At 44.4% G+C, this 23,296-nt stretch overlaps 1 protein-coding gene across 2 annotated transcripts in view; it reads right to left on the minus strand.

The window, feature by feature from the left end:
• Stk39 (serine/threonine kinase 39) overlaps positions 1-23,296 on the minus strand; it is a 249,286-nt gene that overhangs the window by 122,022 nt on the left and 103,968 nt on the right. For both annotated transcript variants that reach the window (XM_041631541.1, XM_041631540.1), the window contains exons 8-10: positions 22,510-22,643; positions 14,994-15,042; positions 14,825-14,890 (exon numbers count right to left, since the gene is read on the minus strand). In XM_041631541.1, coding sequence (XP_041487475.1) covers positions 14,825-14,890; positions 14,994-15,042; positions 22,510-22,643 — 249 coding nt within the window. The remainder of the gene's footprint in view (positions 1-14,824; positions 14,891-14,993; positions 15,043-22,509; positions 22,644-23,296) is intronic.

Genomic DNA, 23,296 nt, shown 5'->3' on the forward strand with positions numbered 1-23,296 from the left:
AAGGGAGTCTGGAGGTACAAGACAACATCAAATCCAAGTTAAGGGTGACAAGGTACAGCAGGAAACCTTGACAACTTAAAGGAAACTTTTAAAATAAGCATTTGCTATTACTTAGAGAAGCCCAATACTCGGAAACACCAATTGCATCTTCCAGAAGGACCACACACTTTTAATCAAGAAATTTAAGGATTAATTACCAAACGATATGATTCTGCATAAGCTATCGTTCCAAGTCTGGGGGAAAAAATGAAATTGGCTGTATCCTACTGAAGGGTTATATTTATTCTAGAACCTTACTTACACTGAAATTCAGTGAAAGAATATTGCTTCCCTCTAAAGAACAACGAAGCCTTCAGCTAAGACGGTCTGAATTTGTTTTGCCGGTATGCCTACCCTGAGAACAGTAACACACCAAGACACACATGCAAACCCGTACTGATCCAGCACAGGGAACAGAGAGTCTGTCCCAGATTATGACACATTTCACTGAAGTTCAGCATGTAATGCAGAATCATGCAGAATATGTGCTAAGATGGGAGCTAAAGCTCAAGGAATCTGTGTTTTCTATCATAAATAAGTCACCTGAGAAGTGCTGTGGGACAATGGTCTGTACTCTGTCACTTATATTTTAAATAAACACTGATTGGCCAGTAGCCAGGCAGGAAGTAGAGGTGGGGCAATGATAAGAGGAGAATTCTGGGAGAGGAAAGTCTCAGCCTGCAGTTGTCACTCAGAGAGGAAGCCAGACACAGAGCAAGCAAGATGTGTCTGCCTGGCCAAAAAAGGTACCAAGCCACGTGGCTAACAGAGACAAGAATTATTGGCTAATATAAGTTAGAAGAGTTAATAAGAAGCCTGAGATACTAGGCAATCAGTTTATAATTAATGTGTGATTTCTTTGGAACTTAACAACTGCGGGAATCAGGCAGGACAGAAACCTTGGTCAATAGAGAATAGTGAATACTGCCTAAAACCTCACTTTAAATTTAAAAAAAAAATCCTCACTCTGTTGTTTTCCATTTATTTATCATCAATGTAATGCTTACATACATAATACTTGGTGCTTTAACAATAACCGCTAGTTAACTTTGTAGTCATTTAACTGTAAGTCAGAGGATGACTACAGTTTTTTATCCTCAAGCTGTGTTATCAAATTCTCTCCATTTTACTTTATTCTGACTTGAATTCCCACATGAAAACTGCATGACACGGTGACCGGAGCTTCTGAAAGCCTCCAGTTTTGCATTTGAAAACTTTTCATATCGGGATTTGCTACAGGGAAATGGTTTGAAGGGTTTGGGGGAATCTGGGGTTCCTGGAAAGATGCCGAATCTCACTTACCAAGAGCCTATCTGAGGAGGACATGTCAGTCCTGAAGACACTGTGATTGATTATAGGTAGTGCATGGCAAATGCTATTTTTGTTTGCCAGCCTTTGTAAATAGCTGGAACATGCAAATAAGGAAGTCTGAACACACCAACTCACTACTCAACCTTAAATCTGTCATTTCTTGATGTCCACATGTGTGCTATGGCACTCATGCACACATATGCATGCACACACACATACATACAAATGAATGTTTTTTAAAAAGTGTCTCCAGAAAACCATTTCACGCCTACGTATTTGTGCTGAACTTTATAGCACAAAACGGGGAGAAAGCTGGCCTTTCCCATGCCTCATGGTAGACTGAGTCATAAAACAATAATGCTTATGAAAATACCCACACCTCTTACACTCTGCTGGAAATTTTGATCATGATCTCAATTCTTGTTTTTCTACCAGGTAGGAACAGTGACTCTAACACGGTTCATAGTGACTAAGTCCTAGACGCACACAGTGGAAACTACGTGGGTTTTCCCTCTACCCTGCATGAAGAATCCCCGGAGTCACTCACTTGCCATGAATTTGGCTCTTGTGCCAACAGCGATACTGTGGGTGAATCTGGTGTAGGTACTGCAAATGTGTGCGGTCAGAACGTTTCCAAGCCAATCAGATTTTAAATGTTCTCACAACTGGCTCTCATGAACCCCAGTAAAACCCTACCTACTACAGATTACATGTTATTTTAAATCACCCGTTGGAATCTCACCCTTTCTCCCATGCTGTCTGGGATCGACAAGCCTCATTCATAATCGCTGCAGTTAAACGTGATTACTGCTAAGTTAAGAACACGGCTGCAGCGATGTCTTAACATTGCTTTCCTCTGGAATGTTCTCTCACAATAATTCTAGAAACAGAGGAACCTTTTGCTAATGTTCCAAAGTTAAAACACTTGGGAGCAGGAAAGGTTGCTCCTCTCGCCAGAAGGCCCTTCTTTGGTCTTTGAAGGACTTGAATTTTTTCTAAATACTTAAATCTTCCTCAGCATCAACAGACATTACTTCTGCACCTTTAGATCCATACAGCGAGCAGCTCATCTCTATGATCACTATTTTCCGGTCCACTCGGTATAGCAGACTACTTTTGCCCCACCTAAAGACACCCAGGATCACACATCATTAGCAAACACTACATCTGTGGCACTTACTCTGTGTTAGAATCTCACTTAGCAAGCAGGACTCTATTCAAGTGCAGTTCCTACTACACCATTTTCAGCTGAGTAATGAGCACTGACCAAGTTCAGTCACTTAGCCATGGCTGAACCTTGACGGAGCAGAGGAACCCAACCTGGACTCTGTGAAGCCTGGCTCTCTCTGCTGCCCTGGCACAGTTAGTATATGATGAAGAGCACAGATTTCATACCTGTAAGGTCTGAAGCACAATAACCCCCAGCTTAAAATATTACTGAAGTCACACATGTCTTCCTGACTTGCCCCAGACATCACCAAGAACTCTGTGCTTACTGTATGTTTGCTTTGTTAAAAATAGCACTATCACAAAAGACATCCCTAAACATTACCATTTATATTGACTACTTTTAAGCTTTATTAAAATGGCACCAATCTTGCTCATTTTTACTCAATGCTATGTTTCTTAAACTTACATATGCTGTTTATTTTCACAGTGATATGCTATCCTGATGCTGTGAGGGCTATGTAACCCTTGCTGTTGCTCCTGTTTAAGTTTATCTGGGGTATCTTCTCTTTTGGTATTTTTAAGCATTGTGGGTTTGAACATGCTTGTAATTGTCTCCTAGTACAGTGTGCAGATGCCAAGCTCCTGGGCTATGGAGTGACACGTTTCACTCTCACTTCACTGGTGACTGACTGACACAGTTGCACAGCCTCTAAAGGGATGCTAAAGCAGTCAGATCTCTTCATCTGGAATGTTGTGTGCATCGTATGTTATATATATGTATTGAAGTCCCCACTGACCTGAAGACATGTGTCATATAATCTAGATACCAACTGCTGTCAGTTATTTAACCTTAAAAAATATTATTACCAGTTTAAGTTTGCCTATTCCATTACTGATGCCCTTTGAGAAATACTGGTTCTCAACTTTAACATGGTTAATTTTGACAGTCTCCTTTTTATATGAACAGACTCGATTTTAATTAGAGAAGCACCTACAATCCGGAGTAATATATTTTCTTTCTAAAAGTTCTCCTCCTCTCTGTCTCTCTGTCTCTCTCTCTGTCTCTCTCTCGTGTATGTGTGTGTGTGTGTGTGTGTATGGGGGCATTTTTGTGTGTTGCTGTTCATTTGTGTGAGCATCATGTGGAGGTCAGAAAGAAATCACGGGTACCATTCCTGGGAAGCTGCTCACTTGTTAAGGCAGAATCTCTCCCTGAGGCCTGGGTTCACTGACTTGCTAATAAGCACTGGGAATCCACCTGTCTCTCCCTCCCCAGGGCTGGAATTCCTATGGAATTCCAGTGTGGGCCACCTGACAACTGGAAATTCAGGATCAAACTCAGGTTCTCGTGTTTGTGGATCAGCATTTGATTAGCTAAAGTCACTCTCACCACTTTCTAGAGTCAGAATGTTTCGCCTTTCACTAATTGTTTTCATCATTAGGGACAGAATTTAGGGGAATGCACGGTTGAGAATAAGATGTCTTATATTATGGCTGTGCAACTTGCCTCAAAACTATGACTTAACAGAATCCTCCTTTTTCATGCAGACCTACAACACACCATCATAATCAAGTTTTACTGAAATCCCAGGCCTATTTCTACATGTCACTGGCTGATTCCCAATATCACAGTATCTGACTGAGGCACACTGTACATTCTTGAGTCTTTGTATGTCAAATAAATTTAAAAACAACATTGCTGGATGGCTCAGAATGTCTCGCGGAAAACTTGGCCTTGGAACAATTCTGACCCTGTTGATTACTTGGGGAGGAATAACTGACTCCTTGCTCTGTAAGAGTTGTCTTAATCATGAGCAGGATTTCTCTGTCCATTTGGTAGATTTTCTTCAATGTCTTCTAGTAAGCTTATTCTTCTGCCTATCCAAAAGTCTTTCAAATAACTTGCTAAACATAGTCAATAAAGTTACACAAATAATAAATAATATCCTATTCTTCTGCCTTTTACTTTTGAGACTATTCAGTCAGCTTCTCTTCTTGACTCGTTTAGTAAGTCATTATTACTCTTGGAGTTTACCTATCTCACCTAGCTATCTCCTATACAGCACTCCAGAGTCTATTACAGGTTGTCAAAGTCTCTGCAGAAACCGTAATTTATTAGCAACATCTTTGGTGCTGCTGTTTCCTGTGCCGCTAATTTGGGTTCCTACTTTTATCAAGCCCTCTTCTTTAGCTTCTGCGGTTAACACCGCTCATTTTCTGTGTCAAATCGGATGCCTGGTTGGTTCATTTTCATGTTTCTTCCTCCTACGACCCTCTAATGCAGGTCTATTAAATATAATTTTCTCAGTTTAATGTAGAAATGTACTTCATTCTCACTTCTGAAATGCCTCCCTATTCTCTGAAGAGATTAAGTTGTTCCTTCCTTTTCAGGTTCTTCCTCTTTGCTGCTCCCGGGCTGTCTGCTGGCCACCACTTACCACACCCAGGTGGAGCTCAGTGCTCTCCACTTGGGTTTCTTTCTTTCTTTTTTCTTCCTTTTAAAAAGGCATCACTAGGTAGCCCAGATGGGCCTCAAACTCATGGTCCTCCTAACTCAGCCTCGCAGTCCAGCTAGGTTTTATATCGTGAAAACTTTGGATGTCTATAATTCTGCTTCAGGTTTCAAAGAACAGATTTCTCGGTCTTTTGTTTTGCTTTGTTTTTGAGACAAGGTCTCTAGTAGCCCAGGTAGGCCTTAAAGACTAGATTTGAACTCCTGTTTCTCCTGCCTCAACCACCAACATACTGGGTTTGCAGGCATGCACCACCGTACTTCCATGTGGCTCAGAGAATCTTTCTCTTCTGTTGGCACTATTTCTCCTTCTACACACGGACAGCTCTGACTGTAGCCTCTCACTGAGATGGTGCAGTCATTTCTCGTTCTGTCCTCCCTATCTTTCAGTCTCGCGTTAACTTCAACTTCCGATCCCTGTGCGCCGCTGCACTCTTGATTTTCTCCGTCTCAACAATTCTCTCTGTAATGACGCTTCATCTATGCGGTCACAAAATCTTTATCTTTCTAAGCCATTCGTTGGGTGTTTTTCATGTGTGTGCGCGCATGTGTGTGCGTGTGTGTGTGTGTGTGTGTGTGTGCATGTTGCGTTCTTAATTCTAACGTGTTTCATTTCTGAAAATGAGTATTCTCAACTCTGCTTGGTCACTTAGGTATTTTATAATGGATTCACTTTTATGGTTCTATTTTTTTATTTCTTTTTGCATTTCACATGTGGCTGTCTTCATATGGAGAACATGGACAAAGAGATGCTCACAGAACTAAACATGTCTTCGTTTATCAGCAGAAGAGTGTTCCTACAAAGACTGAAGTTACCTTCTGTGAGGTCGTCAGAGACACCATCCACCCATGGACACATTACACAACTGTCGTTTGTGTATCGATCTTACAAATTAATTTTTTAAAACCATCACATGGGCTACAGAGCAGGCCAAACTATTTCCTTGCATTGCTAAAGAGTATCACATACACAGGTCCCTTTGCATGGTACCCAGAGCATGGAAGTACACTTTGTTTTCCCCATGCTTTTCCTTCCCTTCCATCTGCCTTCACTGTCAGTGAGACCAGGACTGCAACAAGAAGTATAATCCATGTCTAAAGCAGAACCGCCCCACAGATTACCCAAGCTTCTACAATGGCAAAAGTCTGTAAGTACATACTAGAGCCTGAAGAAATGGATATACCACTATCACTACTGATAAAGTAACCCAATCATTTCATTGTTCATATGTAGACGCTATGAGGAAAATACTCTAAAGCAAAATCAATTTCATAAAATGCATAATTTTCTCATAAATTCAAAGAAAATCTCTCTGAATTTCACTGTGATCCACCTGAAGTTTCCATGACCTTTGGACGTGAGTGGGATACCGTAATGTGTACCACATTCCGCCCTTCCCCTGGGGATGGGTGGGCGTGGCCTTCTCTTCCCCGAAATACAAACGAGAAACAAGAACATTGCTCGATCTTTACCGGAATAGGTTTGACGGGCATCTGCCCAACCTCCCAGGAAGACAAAATAAATCTCATCACATTCACATCCATTCTCCTGGTCAACATCTATTAGCCTCTGACTTGATCACACAGCTTGCTGAGCACTGAGGACAGAAAACCAAGTAGGGTGGACCCTCGCCTTAATGAACTCACAGTCCATTAACTGCCTTTGTCATCTAATTGCAGCTTAAGCGATGTTCTGTCAAAAGCACTGAAGCCAAAAGCAGGGATCCAAGACTTAGTCACTGATTTAGAACCCACTCAATCTTCACACTGCTCCGTCTCTCCTTGTGATCATTAATTTTGGTCATCAACTTGACTAAATCTAAACTCACTCCGCAGTCGGTGAGGGACGCCACTAGGGGGCAGGGTGTCCGTGAGGGTGTTTTTCGAGAGAATTAACTATGAGGTCAAGACTCACACCGAATGTCAAGATAGCATTGCAAGGGTTGCACCCCACCCCCGGGCCCCAGACACACCCTATATTCAAGTTTTGTCTTTTTGATGTTTCACAGAATTTGCTCATGACTGGTTTGGATTATTGCCTCAATCTTGTCTACTTTTTGGCAAACAAAAAATGATCATGTGCCTGTATACAGCATGCTGGGATACATTGGTGAAGAAATGCATATCAACTGCCCCCAGCACCTCAGCCCTAGCACATGACCTGAAAGACAAAGGATCATCTGCCCATGGCCTCCTGGATTACTCCGGGCATGACAGGGCAGATCCAGTGCTAAGGACAAAACCCAAGGTCTCTTCCAGGTCTTCGGGCCCCTTTTGGTTTCCATCCCCGGGTGTTTAGTTACTGACTTGTCTACACACATTAAAAACTCTTCTATACAATGAGGCCAAACCATTTCCAAAGCCTCTTCTGATGGCCCAATGAGAACTTGCATGCATGCCACTGCCTCCTATGCCGTCCTTGCTGAAACACAGCCTCTTAACACCTTGGCATTCAGGAGATGGTGAAAGTGAAGGCCTGTGCTACTACCACCAGTGTCATCAGAGGTCATCCTGACTATGAGAGAGTTGTTAGCGCCAAAGGAGGGCACCGTTTCAGGAGATTCCACGGCTCTGAGAGAATGGTAAACCCGACCATGAGGATCAGCTGCTCCAGCAGCATGCGGAGAGCTCAGGGAACCCTGCGTGGCAGAGGGACCAGAGACACAAGCAGGTTCAGCCAGTCCCCCGCACTCAGCTACAGAACAAGATGGCCCAGTGTCCCTCACCGCCAGCCTTCCATGAGCTTCAGGATGTGGCACACATGAATCTTTCCTGCACTACCTCCAGTGTCAAGGTTGTAAAACTGCCCCACATTTTGGAACTCTGTTGGGGACCATGTTTCGATAAGTATATCATTTCCCAGGGTAGGCACATGAGGATCAGAAAAACAAGTGAAGAGTATGAGGATGCGACCGTCTGCGTGTTACACGAGAAGTGCAGGGTAGGGCAGCTGACACTGAAGGCCACCCCAGAAGTGGGTGGCAGAGCCAGGACTAGCTGGAGCCTGTCTTCACAGCTCGACCTGCAAGCATACTCAGGTGGCGCTGGCTTCCTCATCCACAGATCCCCAGGACCTTTCCTCCACCACTGGACCACTGGACCACTGCCTGAAGCTCCTGCAAGGTCTGCACTTTCCCCTACCCTGCATGCCCTTTCCAGCCTGGCCAGGTCACTGGCACCTGCTAGCACACTGGTTAAGAAGCCAAGCAGCTTGTACAAGCTGAACTGAAGGCGCTGGGCACTGGGCACTGCTCAGCACGGGCGGATGCCATTCAGTGGGCGGCACAGGGCTCCTTTCCTTTGTTTTGGAGTCTGGGAGAGGAAGCAGAAGTTCCGAGACACTTTTAAATCAGCATTTGAGGGCGTCAGCAGTAATTAAAGAGCAAGCTTCAAAAAAAGTCTGTTATCAAAGCAACCTTAACTAGACGCCTTCCATTTTAATTTGTTTTAAAACGACTGAATCTCAAAGATCTCTTCTAAAAATACAAAGTAATTCTGCCTTTCAAAAAGTTGGTCCTGAATCTCTAATAAGCCAATCACATTTGATTAGCCCCAAACAAGAGGAGCCCCTGCCTTGCCATTCTTTCTTTCCCTAAACTTGCTCTGCACCTCTCCGTTCACCTCACCACAGTCCCCTCGACTGAGAGGACAGGACAGGAAAGGGGCATAAGGCACAACCGGGGCTCCTTTCCACAACATGGACTCCTTCCTGTCCCCATGGTGCCCAAAGTTCTGTACCATCCGTGATTTTCTCTTTCCCATCTCCAAAAAAGTCAAACTCCTTTTAAAGATTTCCAAGCTTGAGATGAAGAGAATTTAAATGATTTCCCCTCAGTGAAGGAGGGAATATATAGAAAGGAATGAATACAAGACTTGGGATCACTCGAATTAATTTCAGCCTAGTTTTGCAACAGCTAACTAAGTGAACAATGCTTTGGATAAGGGAGCAACACAGCCATGTGCTTGTGACCAGAGGATGAGAATATGCTAGGCAGAGACTAAGTGTCAGCCCCCCGACATGGGCCACCAGGCTGAGATGATACCCCTCCACTGTCCGATTTTAGGATAAGGATTCCCAGAAAAGTCAGTGGTAATGGGAAATTCTAAACCTTGAGTCAGCTGCATCTGAATCTCAGCTGCGGACCACAGGCAACCCACAGGAGCTGAAAGGCTAAACCAAGGTTTAACCGCCCCTGACTCACATTTACACCCTCGTACTCCCTGAACTTTATCGTTCAGAATCCCTAGAGTCGGTGCCCAGAGCTGACTGCAGGAACTCCCAACGCACTGCTCCCATGGGACTCTCAGGATGGCAGCGTAGCAAAAATGAAGGGTGTGAGCTCCATGTGTCATCAAGAACAACGACAGAACTGAACTCGAAGTGCCACGGCCGTGCAGATGGGACACTGCGGAGCACCTGGGTTGCAGGGGTGTGACGAAGCCTCAGCCCGGACCTGCAGCTATAGTGAGCTGCTTGTCTTCTTGTGGCCTTGTTCCCTAACAGAACCCCTGGTAGAAATAGCTCCAGAGTAGAGGAGTTGACTTTGGGATCACAGTTAATGGGGGCCCGATCCCTTGTGGTGGGGAAAGCATGGGCTGTGTGGCTCCACGGTGGCAGGAGTACATGGCAAATCCTTGTTCCACTTCTGCAGACTTGGAAGCAGCAAGCTAAGCCTGGAACTAGGGTGGGGTATAGCCCTCAAAACCCAGTTCCCATTAGCCCTTTTCCTCCAGCTAGGCCGTCTCCAAACCTTCCAAATATAACCACAGGCTACCATGCAAAAGTCCGTAAGTAAAGTAAACCGTAGCTCTGTCAGGCCTGCCAAGGGCTAAGGTGTGGATGGTGGAAACACAGACCTCCGTGTGCTGTGCACCTCATCCTGTTAGTAGCAGGAGCTTTGCATTTGATCACCGACAAGAAGCCTGTGATGATCTTATCTTACAATTCTAGTTGAACGCCTTTCTGTTCTGAACAGTTTCTCTATGTTCAAGAGTAACGGTATGAGAGGTCTCAAGGAGCTGGAAGGCTGCGGACTGTCGGCCAGGCCCAGAGGCTCAGGGATGTTGACAGAGGGTAGGAGGCACACAGGGATGGAGACCCTTCATCAGCACATCATGCAGTTTATTCCAGAAAAGGTAGCCATGTGCAAAGGCCCTTGTGAACAAATCTCCCAAGGTGAACAGGAAACGCCAAATGCATATGAACACGCAGACCTCGAGCCTGTGATTGCTGTACAACGTGGCAGATTCTGCTGCCTAAGGCTCACTAAGTGTTTCCATGATGGAAAGCTGTCGGCCTTCGACAGTTTAAAAGCCTCCTCTCTTACTTTAGAGTTCTTATCATTGTTTCCGGATTTCCAAAATGGGCCTCCAAACATCCCATACCTAACGATGACAAGGACTTTTCTTCCAAGTGAGGATCATAGAAACACAGTATTTCCTTCATCCTCTTTGGTCCCAGTTCAAACCAGGGAGTAGAAAAAAATTAACAACAACAAGAAAAGTTTGGTTTTTTGTTTTGTTCTTGTCTCACTTCATTTACTGCATGGAAAGTAATTTTCTATGAGGCTTTCCCTGCCGTCTTCTCTACCCTTGCCTGTCAATTCACATCCAGCACAAACACAGAACAGAAGACCACAATCTATAGGAGCAGGAATTAGTACACAGTAGTGAGCGATTCCCGTCCAGTCTGAAATGAACTATTCTAACGGCGCCCCCTAGTGGCGAAATCACTGATCCGACCAAAGGAAGTCTAGTCTAAACTGACTCCAGACTTGGAGTGGAAGCATCGGTGGGCCGACACTCCTGGAAGACCTGTCCCAGGTACCATCCCAGGCAAACAGAAACTCCAACTTTTCTGACACTGGTCTACATCTCTAAAACCGGAGAAATGGCGTGTTTCACCGTCACCGTCCTCCCTACGAGCATGAGCAGGGAACACGGACTTCAAGAGCACTACACCCTCAAGTCTATTTGATGCATCTGGGTATCCACGCTACCTTTAAGTATCAACTCCACACAACCTAGACTCACCTGAAAAGAGGAAACCTCAACTGACGAACTCCCTTGCTAAAATTCACCTGTGGTCAGACCTGAGCGAAACTGTCTCACTGATGATGGACTGGGGAAGGCCCAGCCCACTGTGGGCAGCACCATCCCTAGGGTGGTGGACCTGGACTGTCAAAGCTGAGCGGGAACCAGAGGCAGCCAATAAGCAGCGCTCCTTTAAGGCTCCTGCTTCCGTTCCTGCCCTGACTTCCCTCAGAGACGGAAGGTTACCTGGAGTATACGCTGACATCAACACTGTCTCCCTAGGCTGCTTCTGGTCACTGTGTTTACCATAGAAACAGAAAGCACATGTGGCAGCTGGGCTAGAGTCTGGTTTAATTCTCCAGAGTTAGCGTTCACTTTGAGTCGCTCCTACCTCTCTTCACCCAGCACTAGGGAGAGTCTTAGAAACCAACAAACTCTCTGGAAATAGCCTGATACTATTTAACTGTATTAATTTAATCACTAAATACTGAAAATGCTCCAATCAATTTTTCAAAGTTAAGACTTTTGGTTTAGATGAGAATTGTGTAAAACAAACGTTAGATTACTTTAGTTTGTTAATAGAAAATGTAACACAAATTCAAGAATTTTAATTTAAAATAAAAGTGAAATGTACTTAAACCATCATGCCTTCAATTGCCTGTCCAATAAAACAGCACCAACTGCCTAACCTGACCAGTTCAGTCACCTCTGATCTTCTTCTACAATCTGATGCCTTCAAAACGCCAAAACTTCCCTTTGGGGTTCTCCAAAACTCATTTCTGCCCTCTACTGGGAAAACACGGAACAAAGCTACAGTCACCTTATTTCTTCTCTGGGTTTCAAAACCTTAGTTAAGATTTCAGGAGGGGAGAAAGTAACCTTGCAGAAACTTAAAAACAGTTTCCTGCTTCGTCAACTACAGAAGTCTAAATGGTGGCAAATGTGCAGTTATCATGACCGTGGCTGAAGTCAAGGCCCGGTGTTCCAGCACCGCAGTTTTTTAGCCTGAAAACGGAGGCAAATAGTTCTCCATTTCAAATCCTTGTAATCTTTAATAATGACTTTAATGGAGGGGGGAGGGGAGGGGGAGGGGGGTGAGGGGAGGGACGATGTGTGCAAGGAGGGGGAAGGAAATGGGAAATTTTTTTTTCAACAACTAAAAAAAATAAACAAAAAAAAATAAAAAAAATATATAAAAAAATAATGACTTTAGCATTCTTATCCTATATTAAGTTTTACTTTTCCACACAGGTTTAAAAGTAGCTGTGGTCTCGTCAGACTATTCTTAACAAGTTCACATATATCAGCCTCTCTGGCATCCAACAGATATCCTCAGAACCTCACTGATGTTTGTAAAGATGCAGTAACTGAGATAGAGAGAAAGCAACTGTGGATCCCACACAAGCAAGTGCACGGTAAACACTGCGTTCCTCTCTCCTCTCCCCTAGGCCGTATCTACCAGCTCCATCACCTTTCCCACGCAACAACCTGATGGTTTTACTCTCTGCAACCCTTTGGGCTTTACAGTCCCGTGATGTGCGAGCCACATTCCCTGATGAGAAGTGAGTGTCACTGTCTGGACTGTCCTGTTATCTCTGCGCCTCAGAGCCCACTACTGGGAGCAGTGGCAGAAAGAGACTGTGTGGTATCCCTCACCAACACCAGCAGGAAGAAAACAGAAACAAGGGCATCCCATGAGCAAAATGATGATAAAAGCAACATGAATGATTATAAAATAATAACACATACTATATGATAACAATCATTTATTGCAAAGTTTGTCCCAATTGCAATGCTACACACTGCCCAATTCTGTACACACAAACATGGAAAGGTACCGTCTCTGCCTATTTATGAAAGAGAAACTAAGATCATTATTTAATATATCCAAGTTCAATTCCCCAGCACCCACATGGTAGTGCATCACCATATGTAACTTCAGTTCCAAGGGATCTGCCATTCTATTCTGGCAGCCAAGGGCACCAGGCATGTACATTGTGTACAAACATACATGCAAGCAAAACATCAATACACATAAAATGATCATGTTATAAAAATCTAAAAACAGGAGAGGAGCCATGTACAGTGACCACTACATTAACTACCATCCAAGAACGCGTGGCTGCGCCAAGAGAATCATGAGTCTGAGGCCAGCCTGGGATACACAGTGAAACCGGAAATTAAAGGTGAAAAGTCAGTGGAAAAGAAAGGAAGGGGAGGGGTTCCAGTGCTGTAAGAGAACAGGGAGAGGCTCTTGAGATGACGTCAACATTGTAGGGAGATGACACACAAACCCCAGCGTGCAGAGACTCGGGGAACAGGCGAAATACGCAGCAAAGACAGAAAAAAAAAAGTGTAGAGCAAAAGGTCCCTTGCAGATATTCCAAGAGAAGCCAGTGGAGCTCTGGCAGATTTTAGTCACCTATAGATGGCATTTTGGATATGTGATAAACAAAAAAGACCCTGCCCACCCTCCAGTTTTGCTTGGTATAAAAGCTATGGAAAAATAAACGCAGGTGATTTCAGTAATCACTGGAATGCCCTCCCGGTATTATTCTATGGTTCCCATTCTGTCATTCTTAGCATATCTCCACATTCTTTACTTATATTTCTAAATTCCTATGCCCCTACCCTGGTAAGAGGTGTTTTGTCAAGGCTGGTCCATAGGTGTGATGAGATAAAGTATCCAAAGTACACCTGTCAGCTTCATTTATATCACACACAATTCTGGTTCCTATCAGCTCTCTCTACACCAGTAAACAGAAAGGCAAGCAAGAAAACATCCCTTTCCAAATCTGCAGGGTATATATTCTTATATTCTTATTCCTATGATACTAACTTTAAAACCAAATAGCCAAATCAATGGCTGCCCATTAGAATTTATATACAGCATAATGAAATCCATCATAATGACAAATAATTCAGAGTAAATGCATATATAATTACATGTCATTTTGAGAATCTAAAACCTAGAACTGAAAAAAACTGTAGGTAATCAAAATTTAGTGGACATAAGATAGACTGAAAAGGGATTATGGGTCTTTTATGAGAAATGAAATAAATCCCATAGATATTCACCCAACCTTTACAACCAAATTTGGGGTTGGAAAACAGTTCATTCGATAAAGCAAGCAGTGACATAAAACTATCCAGGCACAGCGGGGCACACCTGGAACCCTAGAACTGGCCTGCAGAGGGTGAAGGGCATGCATGACAAGTACCTCCCTGGAGCTCACTGACCAGTCTAGAGGGTCAGCTCTGGGTTCTGTGAGAAACCTTGTCTCAAAAGAACAAGCGGAGAAAAACTGAGGAACGGCACGTGGTCTCCAGCCTCACCAGCACATGAGCACTCAAGAACAGTGTTCCTCATCACACAGACCAAACATGTTTCTAATTTAACCGTTTCCAAGTAGGTTTGAAGTTTAGTATCCCTCTTTTTAGAAAACCCAAAGTAAAGTAATACAGCTATTTCACCTCTCCGGCATTAAACCTTGCCGGCACTCAGTCTCTAACCTTCTTGGGGGACGGGGAGCCACTGCATGCCAAACTGACATTATGAGAGCCCCATGCTGTTTCCACACCTAAACCTGCAACAGCAACCTGTGGCAACGGGAAGGAAGGCCCACGGCCAGAGCGGTGATGATCGGATAATCTCCAAACTGAAGCCAGAGTGTGAGGGAACCTCCTTGCTGTTTCTTTACGGTCTTTTTTTCTGACTGAGGGGACGATCTCTCGGGGGACAGGGTTGATGGAGCTTACCTTCTTGGCTCTTTGGGCTATGTCTGGTGTCCTTGTCAGCAGCTTCTCAATCAGGTACTCTCTGTTCTGCAAGACAAATGACCCCAACAGTTGAAGGCCTCGCTGAGTGCCCACAGGTTCACAGCAATTTCAAAACAGCAGATTGACTTGGGGGTGTTAAGCATGTTACCTTGGCTTTCTGGAAGAATTTGCATTTTAAAAGTTCTGCTGCTGTGGGCCTGAAAGATCAATAATAAATTAGAGTTGAAACAATCACCACATAATAAAAATACTGCCTTGATGCTACCTACGGCTTAACCTTAGAGCATTTCTGGAAGACTGACCTTAAGGCAAGCAAAACCAACAACTAAGTCAATCACAAGCTGGCACCAAATAAAGCAGGGCCTGTTTCCTAGCTCTTTCTAAATACCTCTCCTGCAGAACACACACGCTCCTGAGTTAATATGTGGGCACAATCAGCGTTCCAGCCGCCGTTCTTATACATCGGGATGTCAACTTGGGACATTTTAAAGGCTGGCAGAGCAACTTCTGAGAGCAGAATTCCTATGTTATTACGAAGCCGTACAAACTGCAATATGACCCTGTCAAAGGGACTACAGAGTCCGCTGTGTTGTGTGAATCCCAAGGAGCAGCAGCTACAGAAAGGGGCTCACAGAGAGCTCTTGGGGGCCAGCTCAGGCCGCACAGGACAGAAATAACTGCTTTAAGAGTGTAGGCACCACCGTTTTCAAAAAAAAAAAAAAAAATTCAAATGGCATGGCCATTAATAAAACACCAGCTCACTCAAAAGCATTTCTGGATATGTCTAGCTCCTTGTGTCGTCATATAACTTGTTTCTCCATGCTGTATCACACGTAATCAAAAGTTAGATCCAGAAGGCTCAAAAGAAGTTCTATCATGCATCTAAATGCTGACGAAATAGCTCATAAAATTAGATATTTAGAATCATTTCAGACTGCAGATTTTGGTAGAGTCCGTAAATACTCAAGTTCAGAAGACTCTGAAACTCAAAACACATTGTAGATCCGGCCTCCTCAAGCTGTGCTTTCAGAGACATCGTCAGGCTCCTCACTGCACTGTGGCAGCAGAGAGGCGGCCACCATTCCGCTAGTCCACAATTAGGGACGCTAAGTTTAACTGATTGGTCCCCAGCCTCCAAAGCTCAGCACTGGAAGGTCCTCTTTCCCCCACTACAATTAGCCAGTGTCCCGCTGAGTGAGGTCTTGGCACTGAATGGATATCCTGTCCCTGAAAACCTTCCCCTGGGGTTACCATCTTGGACTTAAATATTTCATGGTAGGTAGCCAAACATTGATTTCCTACTTTTATCATTCTTTCTCTGTTCAACTGACAATCGTCTGTAAAGAATAGCTTCCTCTGTCAATAATTCCTTAATTAGGAATCCATTTCATCAGCTTTCTCTATTTGTATCTGTAGAAGAGGGGGAAAGCCTCCCTAATACTCATCCATATAAACTGGAGATGGAGGTCAACAGGCTAGCACTTGCTGAGCATCCAAAATGCTGAGTCTTACATTAAGAAAAGAAAATGAAGGCTGTGGGAGGGAAAGGGAGAAGGGAAGAGGAGGGGCAGAGGGAGAGCAGGTTGTAAAATAGAGACAATGAATCCCTCATCTTCCAAGAGAAAAAAGTAGGAGAGATGAGGGAAAACGGATCTAGATCAAAATAGACTTAAAATCTAAAGCTTAACGCAGCTCCCTGCCCTTGAGTGAGCACTGGGTTTGAAAGAAAGTAGCAAAAAATTACAAAAGACATTTAGAGATAGATCTGCAAATTCACTACATGGGAGACACCTGTAAGAAATCCCGCTCATTTTCTTCAGTGTGGAAAGACAATCATCATTATGCAGAAGCAAAGCCTTACTTGTTAGGAAGAAACATGCGGTAAAGTGCTGTCTGTTACTGCCAAACAATTCAGTATATAAAATGTGCAAAATACAAAGGCTTCTGCTGAGAGGCTTCCCCCAAGAGGCCCACAGAGTCCAGACTCCAGGAGAACTGAGAACTTCTGCAAACACAGGCATGTGCCGCCAGCCTAAGTCTACAAAGTCATCAACTGTATTTCTGTGCAAGGAAGATTTGTATTCTGATTCTTACCACTTCCTTCAAATTTTGAGAATATTAGCTACAGGCACCTCTCCAAGAAGCCCGAGTCATGCACCCACCACAACAGTTGATAACTGATAACTGCTTTGAGTAAGTAAGGGTCTAAATGACGGGAGGGCCATATCCCTTGGTAAATTCATTAAATGCATGAGCTTATAGCTTATTTAAAAGCCAAAAAATGTGGAGATGAAAAAAGACCTAGCCATTGTACATGATGCATTGGTTACTATTTTGCTGTTTATTTGTCCTGCTCATCAGCAGCCTGTGTTATCTATCCTCCGAAGAGCGGGTTCCTGAAAACAGCTAAATCAAGCTCCGTGATCCCAAATCATCTAACGCTGTCTCCTCCATGATCCCAAATCGTCTGAGGCTGTCTTCATCAACCTTACACACTTTCCCCTTCAACCATGACGTTCCATTCGTTCACAGCAAAGCACACCCTGGGCTTTTCTTGAAATTGTTTCTTCGAAATGTTTCATAACCAAGTAGTCCACCTTGCCCATAAGTCAAAAAACAATTTAGATGCCACAGTCTTCGGGATCTCTCTCCCAGCATCTATGGGTAGAACTCACACTCCGGATTTGATGCTCAGTGTGTTTTCCCACTCTTCCCACTTTATCTCAATCTATGCTCCTTCTCCGGTAGCTCCTCTTTATCGTGTTAGGAGCCCTTCTGAGGCAAAGAGTCTGTGGATTTCATTTTTATATTCCTGATGCCCAGCACACCACAGCAAACTACTGTAGCTCAATTTCACACCCCAGCATGAAGTGAAGGCAATGCTGGTAGACATTTGGGCCGGGACTGTAACTCCCGTGGCTAAGTTTAGCCAGCACTGAAGCGTCTGTTCAACACAGTGAGGAAGAGAGGGAAAAGCAGGAAAAAGGAGGCTCGGGCAGCAAAACAAAGAGGAGGGACACGCACAGGTGGGGACCCAAAGTGATTTTCCTCCTCCTCAGTACCCCTCATTCTCCTTCTGCAGACCAAAGGTCAAATGTTAAACCTAGGTGGACAGAAGGTTGTGGAATGTCGGACCGACCTTGAGAAATGGGACTGGAAAAATTCTTTCCCTTTATGAGAAAGGTCATTTCTATGGCAACAACAACAACAAAAAAAGCATATTGCAGAAAAAAACCTTTTCTCCCCACTCTACTCCACCCTTATCCTCCATCCCTTCATCACAAAGAAGCCATAAGGTAAGGGGGGAAAATGGCTTTAAAAGCCCACATTCTTTTTTATGATTTTGTTTTGTTTCCTTTGAGGAGCTTGTTTTTGTCTTTAATAGGCACAACTGTTAAGTTTCAAGGCACTTTAATTCAATACAGAAAACAGTTGAACAGTATTACTGGGTCCATTTATACTGAAGTCAGCTCAAGTATTCCCAGCTTTGGGGTAAAAACCCAAGTGTGCTAAGCTACCTCCATAGGAAAGTAGGGGAAGGGGAACTGGGAGAAATGAGGAAGACGAACGGATGTACGAGACAAGCAGAGGTGCCTGGCGCCCTTCTGAACTCAGGTTTGCATGACTGGCTACTTATTAGATGCCATTTTCTCCAACAGACACTACAACGCTATGCCTACTGTGCAGCCGCAGACCCTGCCTGTCTTTAGCTGAGTTCTGCTGGAGCAGGGGATCTTCCCCGCCACCTCTCACAAGGCTGCCAACCACCGCCCAGCCATGTAACAGGTAGTATAAATAGAAACGCTGTTTCCCAAGAAGTGCTACAGTGCTACCAGTAGCCAGAACAGTCCAGGCTATGAACACGACTGATACTGAAATCCTTAAAAACGATGCAGTGTTCTGCAAGTACCAACATTCTCAGAAAAAAACCTCTCAATGGATTCATCGGATACATATGGATGGGCCAAAGTCCGCTGAGACCTAAAATGGATCTCAAAGGATTCAGGATGAGTATTATACAGTCTAAAGAGCTCTAACTACATGCTTTAATAAATTCTAACCGCTTCCTGACCTCAGGCAGAACTGCTTTGCGTAGCCCTCCCTCCCTCGGCACAGTGATAGTGCAGTCTAACTCACGGCTGGCGCATTCATCTATGCAACATCCACCCTCTTAGTGCTCAGTCGATGCTGGCTCTTTTTATAGGTTGCCATCATTGGGGAATGTGTAATCTATAAGATCAAGGCTCATTTTATTAGGAAATAGCAAAGCCCTCTGCTATGTAAATACAAGTAACCCTGCCTGAGCTAATGCAAAGCACAAACCTCCCCGAGGCACTGGCTCTGACACCTTAGGTCCATGTCACACGAGGAAAGTAGAGTCCAGCATGTGAGCACAGGACTCAATCTATGTCCTGGTTATTCTGCCGCTGTGCTTGTCACTGGTTGCTCAAGTCTCTTAGCAGCACTAGGGCTTTGGTGCCTACTAACCGCACTAAGATCACAGAGAGATGAGCTACATGCAGATAGCTCATATTCACAAAGATGACCAAAGTTTGCCTTCAACGCCTCAACCCACTTGGATCTGGTTTCTCTTTCTGAAATTCTCTTCAGAGGATTTCAATCACCTCCAAATGGCAAACTCCCGTGAGTCTCCAGATATAGAGACGAGGACACAAGTCCTTCTAAAACTCTGAATTTGTTGTGTAAGTCAACCAAAATATACGGGGTAATAGTACTAAAAATATTAAGTAGCTATAGCATTAGCATACTGTGATGATCACGTAAAACTCACAGCGCCTCTCCCCGCCAGGGTGGAGGCAATGGCGAATGTCTCTCTCTCTTGGCCGAGCTCTGAAGCCAGCCCCAGGCACTCTGCTACCTGCCCTGGTGCCATTTCACTGCAGCCTCAGAGCAATCCTCTGAAATGGGGGCTGCTAGACACATTACAGAGACAAGGAAATTAAGTCCTGAGAATCAGGCTAAATTAGAGCTAGGAATCCAATCCAGTATTGAAAAAGAGCAGAAAGAGAAAGGAAAGAAATGAAGTAACAGAAATGGCGGAAAGTCTTAAACAGCATGAACAGAGCAGAAGGGCAGGTGGGATTAACACCACTCTGAACAGTCATGGCTTGGGAAGTCTGTCGTATGCAGAGATGCTATTTGTATATTTCATACTGAACGTGTTTTTAATTCCATGTTCTATAAAGGTAAATTCAACTATATACTTTTTCCTCTCTTCACAATTCATGAGTTTTTCTGTGTTTTTGCTCCTCCCAAACTCCTCACATACTATCTTCAATGCCCGTGTCTCTTCGTTGGAAGAAAGAGCCGCTAGGGAAGTGGATGGGGCACTATTCGTCTCTAACCCGTCTACTAGAGAATGGTTGTACAGTTATAGAGAATCACGCACAAGGCCTTCAGCTACTCACACATGCTGAGCTGCACAGAGCGAGTGCCCGGAGGGAAAGGCTTCATGCAGGGATGGATACACAAGCCTGAGGCTGCCTTATCCAGACCTGTGTCTCCACCTCCTCCCTCCACCGCTGTCTCACAGACACATATAGAAGAAATCAGTATCTGAACTCAACAGTGAATAGAACCCAGAAAATGCTTTAAGTTTATTACGAAACAAAAATGGTCTGTTAAATACATTACACATAAATCTAAATTATTTTGAGCAAATCACAAACTGTCACGAATAGCACTACGACTCAACCCTAAGGAACTGGTTTTTTTTTTTTTTCTGAGTCGTGTGTCATTACTCATTACAGCCACTAGGTGGCTCTCAACTCGTTCTAGAATCCCGAAAGTTGTCAGTCAAGTCCCAGAAACACAGAGACAACTCCCACCAGGTGTGGAAGCTCTGCCAGTGCTCTGCAGTGACAAATTTCGCCTTGTGGCAAGGACACCAAATGCAAGGGAAGGATAAGCAGATGCTGAAGGCTGAAACTAACACCTAAGAGCCTTCCCAGCAAGAGGAGGGTGGAGAGGTAACCCCCGGGAAAGGTCAAGCAACAGATGGAGGAAAATAATCCCTATAAACCAAACATCAGCACAAGAGAAATGTCAAGCACAAACCGTCTGTGGGGATCATTTGCAAGAAATAATTTAAAGATTTGCCACAGCAAATAATCACAAACTATCACAGCAACTGTGCTAAAGAAGGCAAAGAAGCACGGCCTAACTGGCAGTGATACTATATAACAGTTAAAAAGCTCAGTAAGTTGCTCAAAGAATTCACGACATAGAATACACCATCGCCTTCTAACAACAGGGATCCATCCCCGGATGCGAGACCGCTGAAAAAATAGTCATTATTATTTTTCTTTGAGCTAAGTAGAAAATCAGAGGCTTGGGTGACCTATGATAGACAGAGGACTTTCCAGGTCTGTTGGGGAAGTGGTACGTGCAACTATGTCTCTGTAAGGAGCAAGGCTTGCCTGTGACACACAACTACTTGTCTGTAATGAGCAAGGCTTGCCTGTGACACACAACTACTTGTCTGTAAGGAGCAAGGCTTGCCTGTGACACACAACTACTTGTCTGTAAGGAGCAAGGCTTGCCTGTGACACACAACTACTTGTCTGTAAGGAGCAAGGCTTGCCTGTGACACACAACTACTTGTCTGTAAGGAGCAAGGCTTGCCTGTGACACACAACTACTTGTCTGTAAGGAGCAAGGCTTGCCTGTGACACACAACTACTTGTCTGTAAGGAGCAAGGCTTGCCTGTGACACACAACTACTTGTCTGTAATGAGCAAGGCTTGTCTGTGATACACAATTACTTCTCTGTAAGGAGCAAGGCTTGTCTGTGACACACAACTACTTCTCTGTAAGGAGCAAGGCTTGCCTGTGACACACAACTACTTGTCTGTAATGAGCAAGGCTTGCCTGTGACACACAACTACTTGTCTGTAATGAGCAAGGCTTGCCTGTGACACACAACTACTTGTCTGTAATGAGCAAGGCTTGTCTGTGATACACAACTACGCCTCTACAAGGAGCAAGGCTTGTCTGTGACACACAACTACTTGTCTGTAAGGAGCAAGGCTTGTCTGTGACATACAACTACTTGTCTGTGATTTGCATCACTGCAATTGCACTTTAAGTGACTCTGGGTTCCACTCTTGGAGCCAGAGGTACTTCGAAGTCCCAGGATTAAAAAGGAAGAAAGAGATTCAAAGAGTTGTATCAGTACCAGGGCAGTAACGTAAGAACACGAAGGAAACATTTGCTTCCGTTGGCGTGATTAATCTTTCTAGGTAAGCTTTTCCCTGCTGATAATCTTTTAAACAGCCCACACAACTTGTTCTGCAGCTAAAAGGAAGCTCATGCAAAATTCACTACCTTGGCCTGGCTCAGACCGGAGCTAGCCGGATGTTCCCCTCGTGAGAGGTCAGCACAACCTAAGAGTGCTGGGAACTAGCCCAGCTGTCCTCCCCACCAGCAAGGCCTTCTGAGCTGTGCTTGGCTCCCTTTCCTTTGGTGACAGTGCCTACAGCTCGCGGGCAAGAGCAATTCTTGCTCCTCCTCTCCCCTTGTTCTACTCTGGCTTCCTCTTACAACAACCAGGGGCCAGGGCAAGGTAACCTTTTCACATCCACAAGCACAGTTTCGTCAGGATTCAAAGCGGGTCCTTAGGTTCCGAACTGGGTCCCACATACCTTTTGGAAGGATCTTTCTGAAGACACAGTGAAAGCAACTTTCGGAAGGACTTGCCGTATTTTTTCATCATTTCTTTATCCTCTACTCCGGTTTCCAAAGTGGGCGGGTCGTTTTGCAAAGTCAACATTAGCACCTGCAGCCAAAAGAAAGGTGGAGAAGGTCTCTGTTGGATATGAGCGGCAAAGGAATTTTTAGTTTTTTCTTTCACAAAAGGATCAGAGTCCTTCTTTGACTGGGGTACCCACATGCTTTTCCCTTAATTAATGCTCCTAAACTTGAGTCCTGAAAGGATCCATTTGTCTTTGCAAATCTGTCCACACCCTCCTGAAGCTTGGTGATTCTCATGGGCAGGACTTAGGAAATTTGCTCTGTGTGTTAAGAATGGTCTCTCAAAGCCACAGGGAAAGAATTTTCTGGGAAGTGGCTCTCACGGGACCTCCGGGAACACTTGCTGCAGAGCAGGCTGGTTGGGAAAGAGTGGTAGTTGGGAGAGAAAAGGACATTCAAGTGTGCAAACCATTCATAAGTACAGAACCCGCTGTACTCAGGGCTCCTGCAACACATTAGCCACCCTAAAAATAAAACCGCACCATCCCGGGAGGTAACGTGATTTTCTCTTAAAGAGAAAACAAAATGAGAAAACTGCCAAAGGGGCCTGGTAAAAATTGAAAGAATGAGAGACTGACGGTCACGATGTAATTCTGAGTTACAAAAAAGTTACAATCATATCAAAAGCCCGTGCTACAATGGCAGGGGACAAAACAAGCCCCGGTTTCGAGTCAAAAG

The sequence above is a fragment of the Microtus oregoni genome, unplaced genomic scaffold (genome assembly GCF_018167655.1).
Source record: "Microtus oregoni isolate MIOR12 unplaced genomic scaffold, Mior012 000037F_ref0000500, whole genome shotgun sequence".
Taxonomy (NCBI): domain Eukaryota; kingdom Metazoa; phylum Chordata; class Mammalia; order Rodentia; family Cricetidae; genus Microtus; species Microtus oregoni.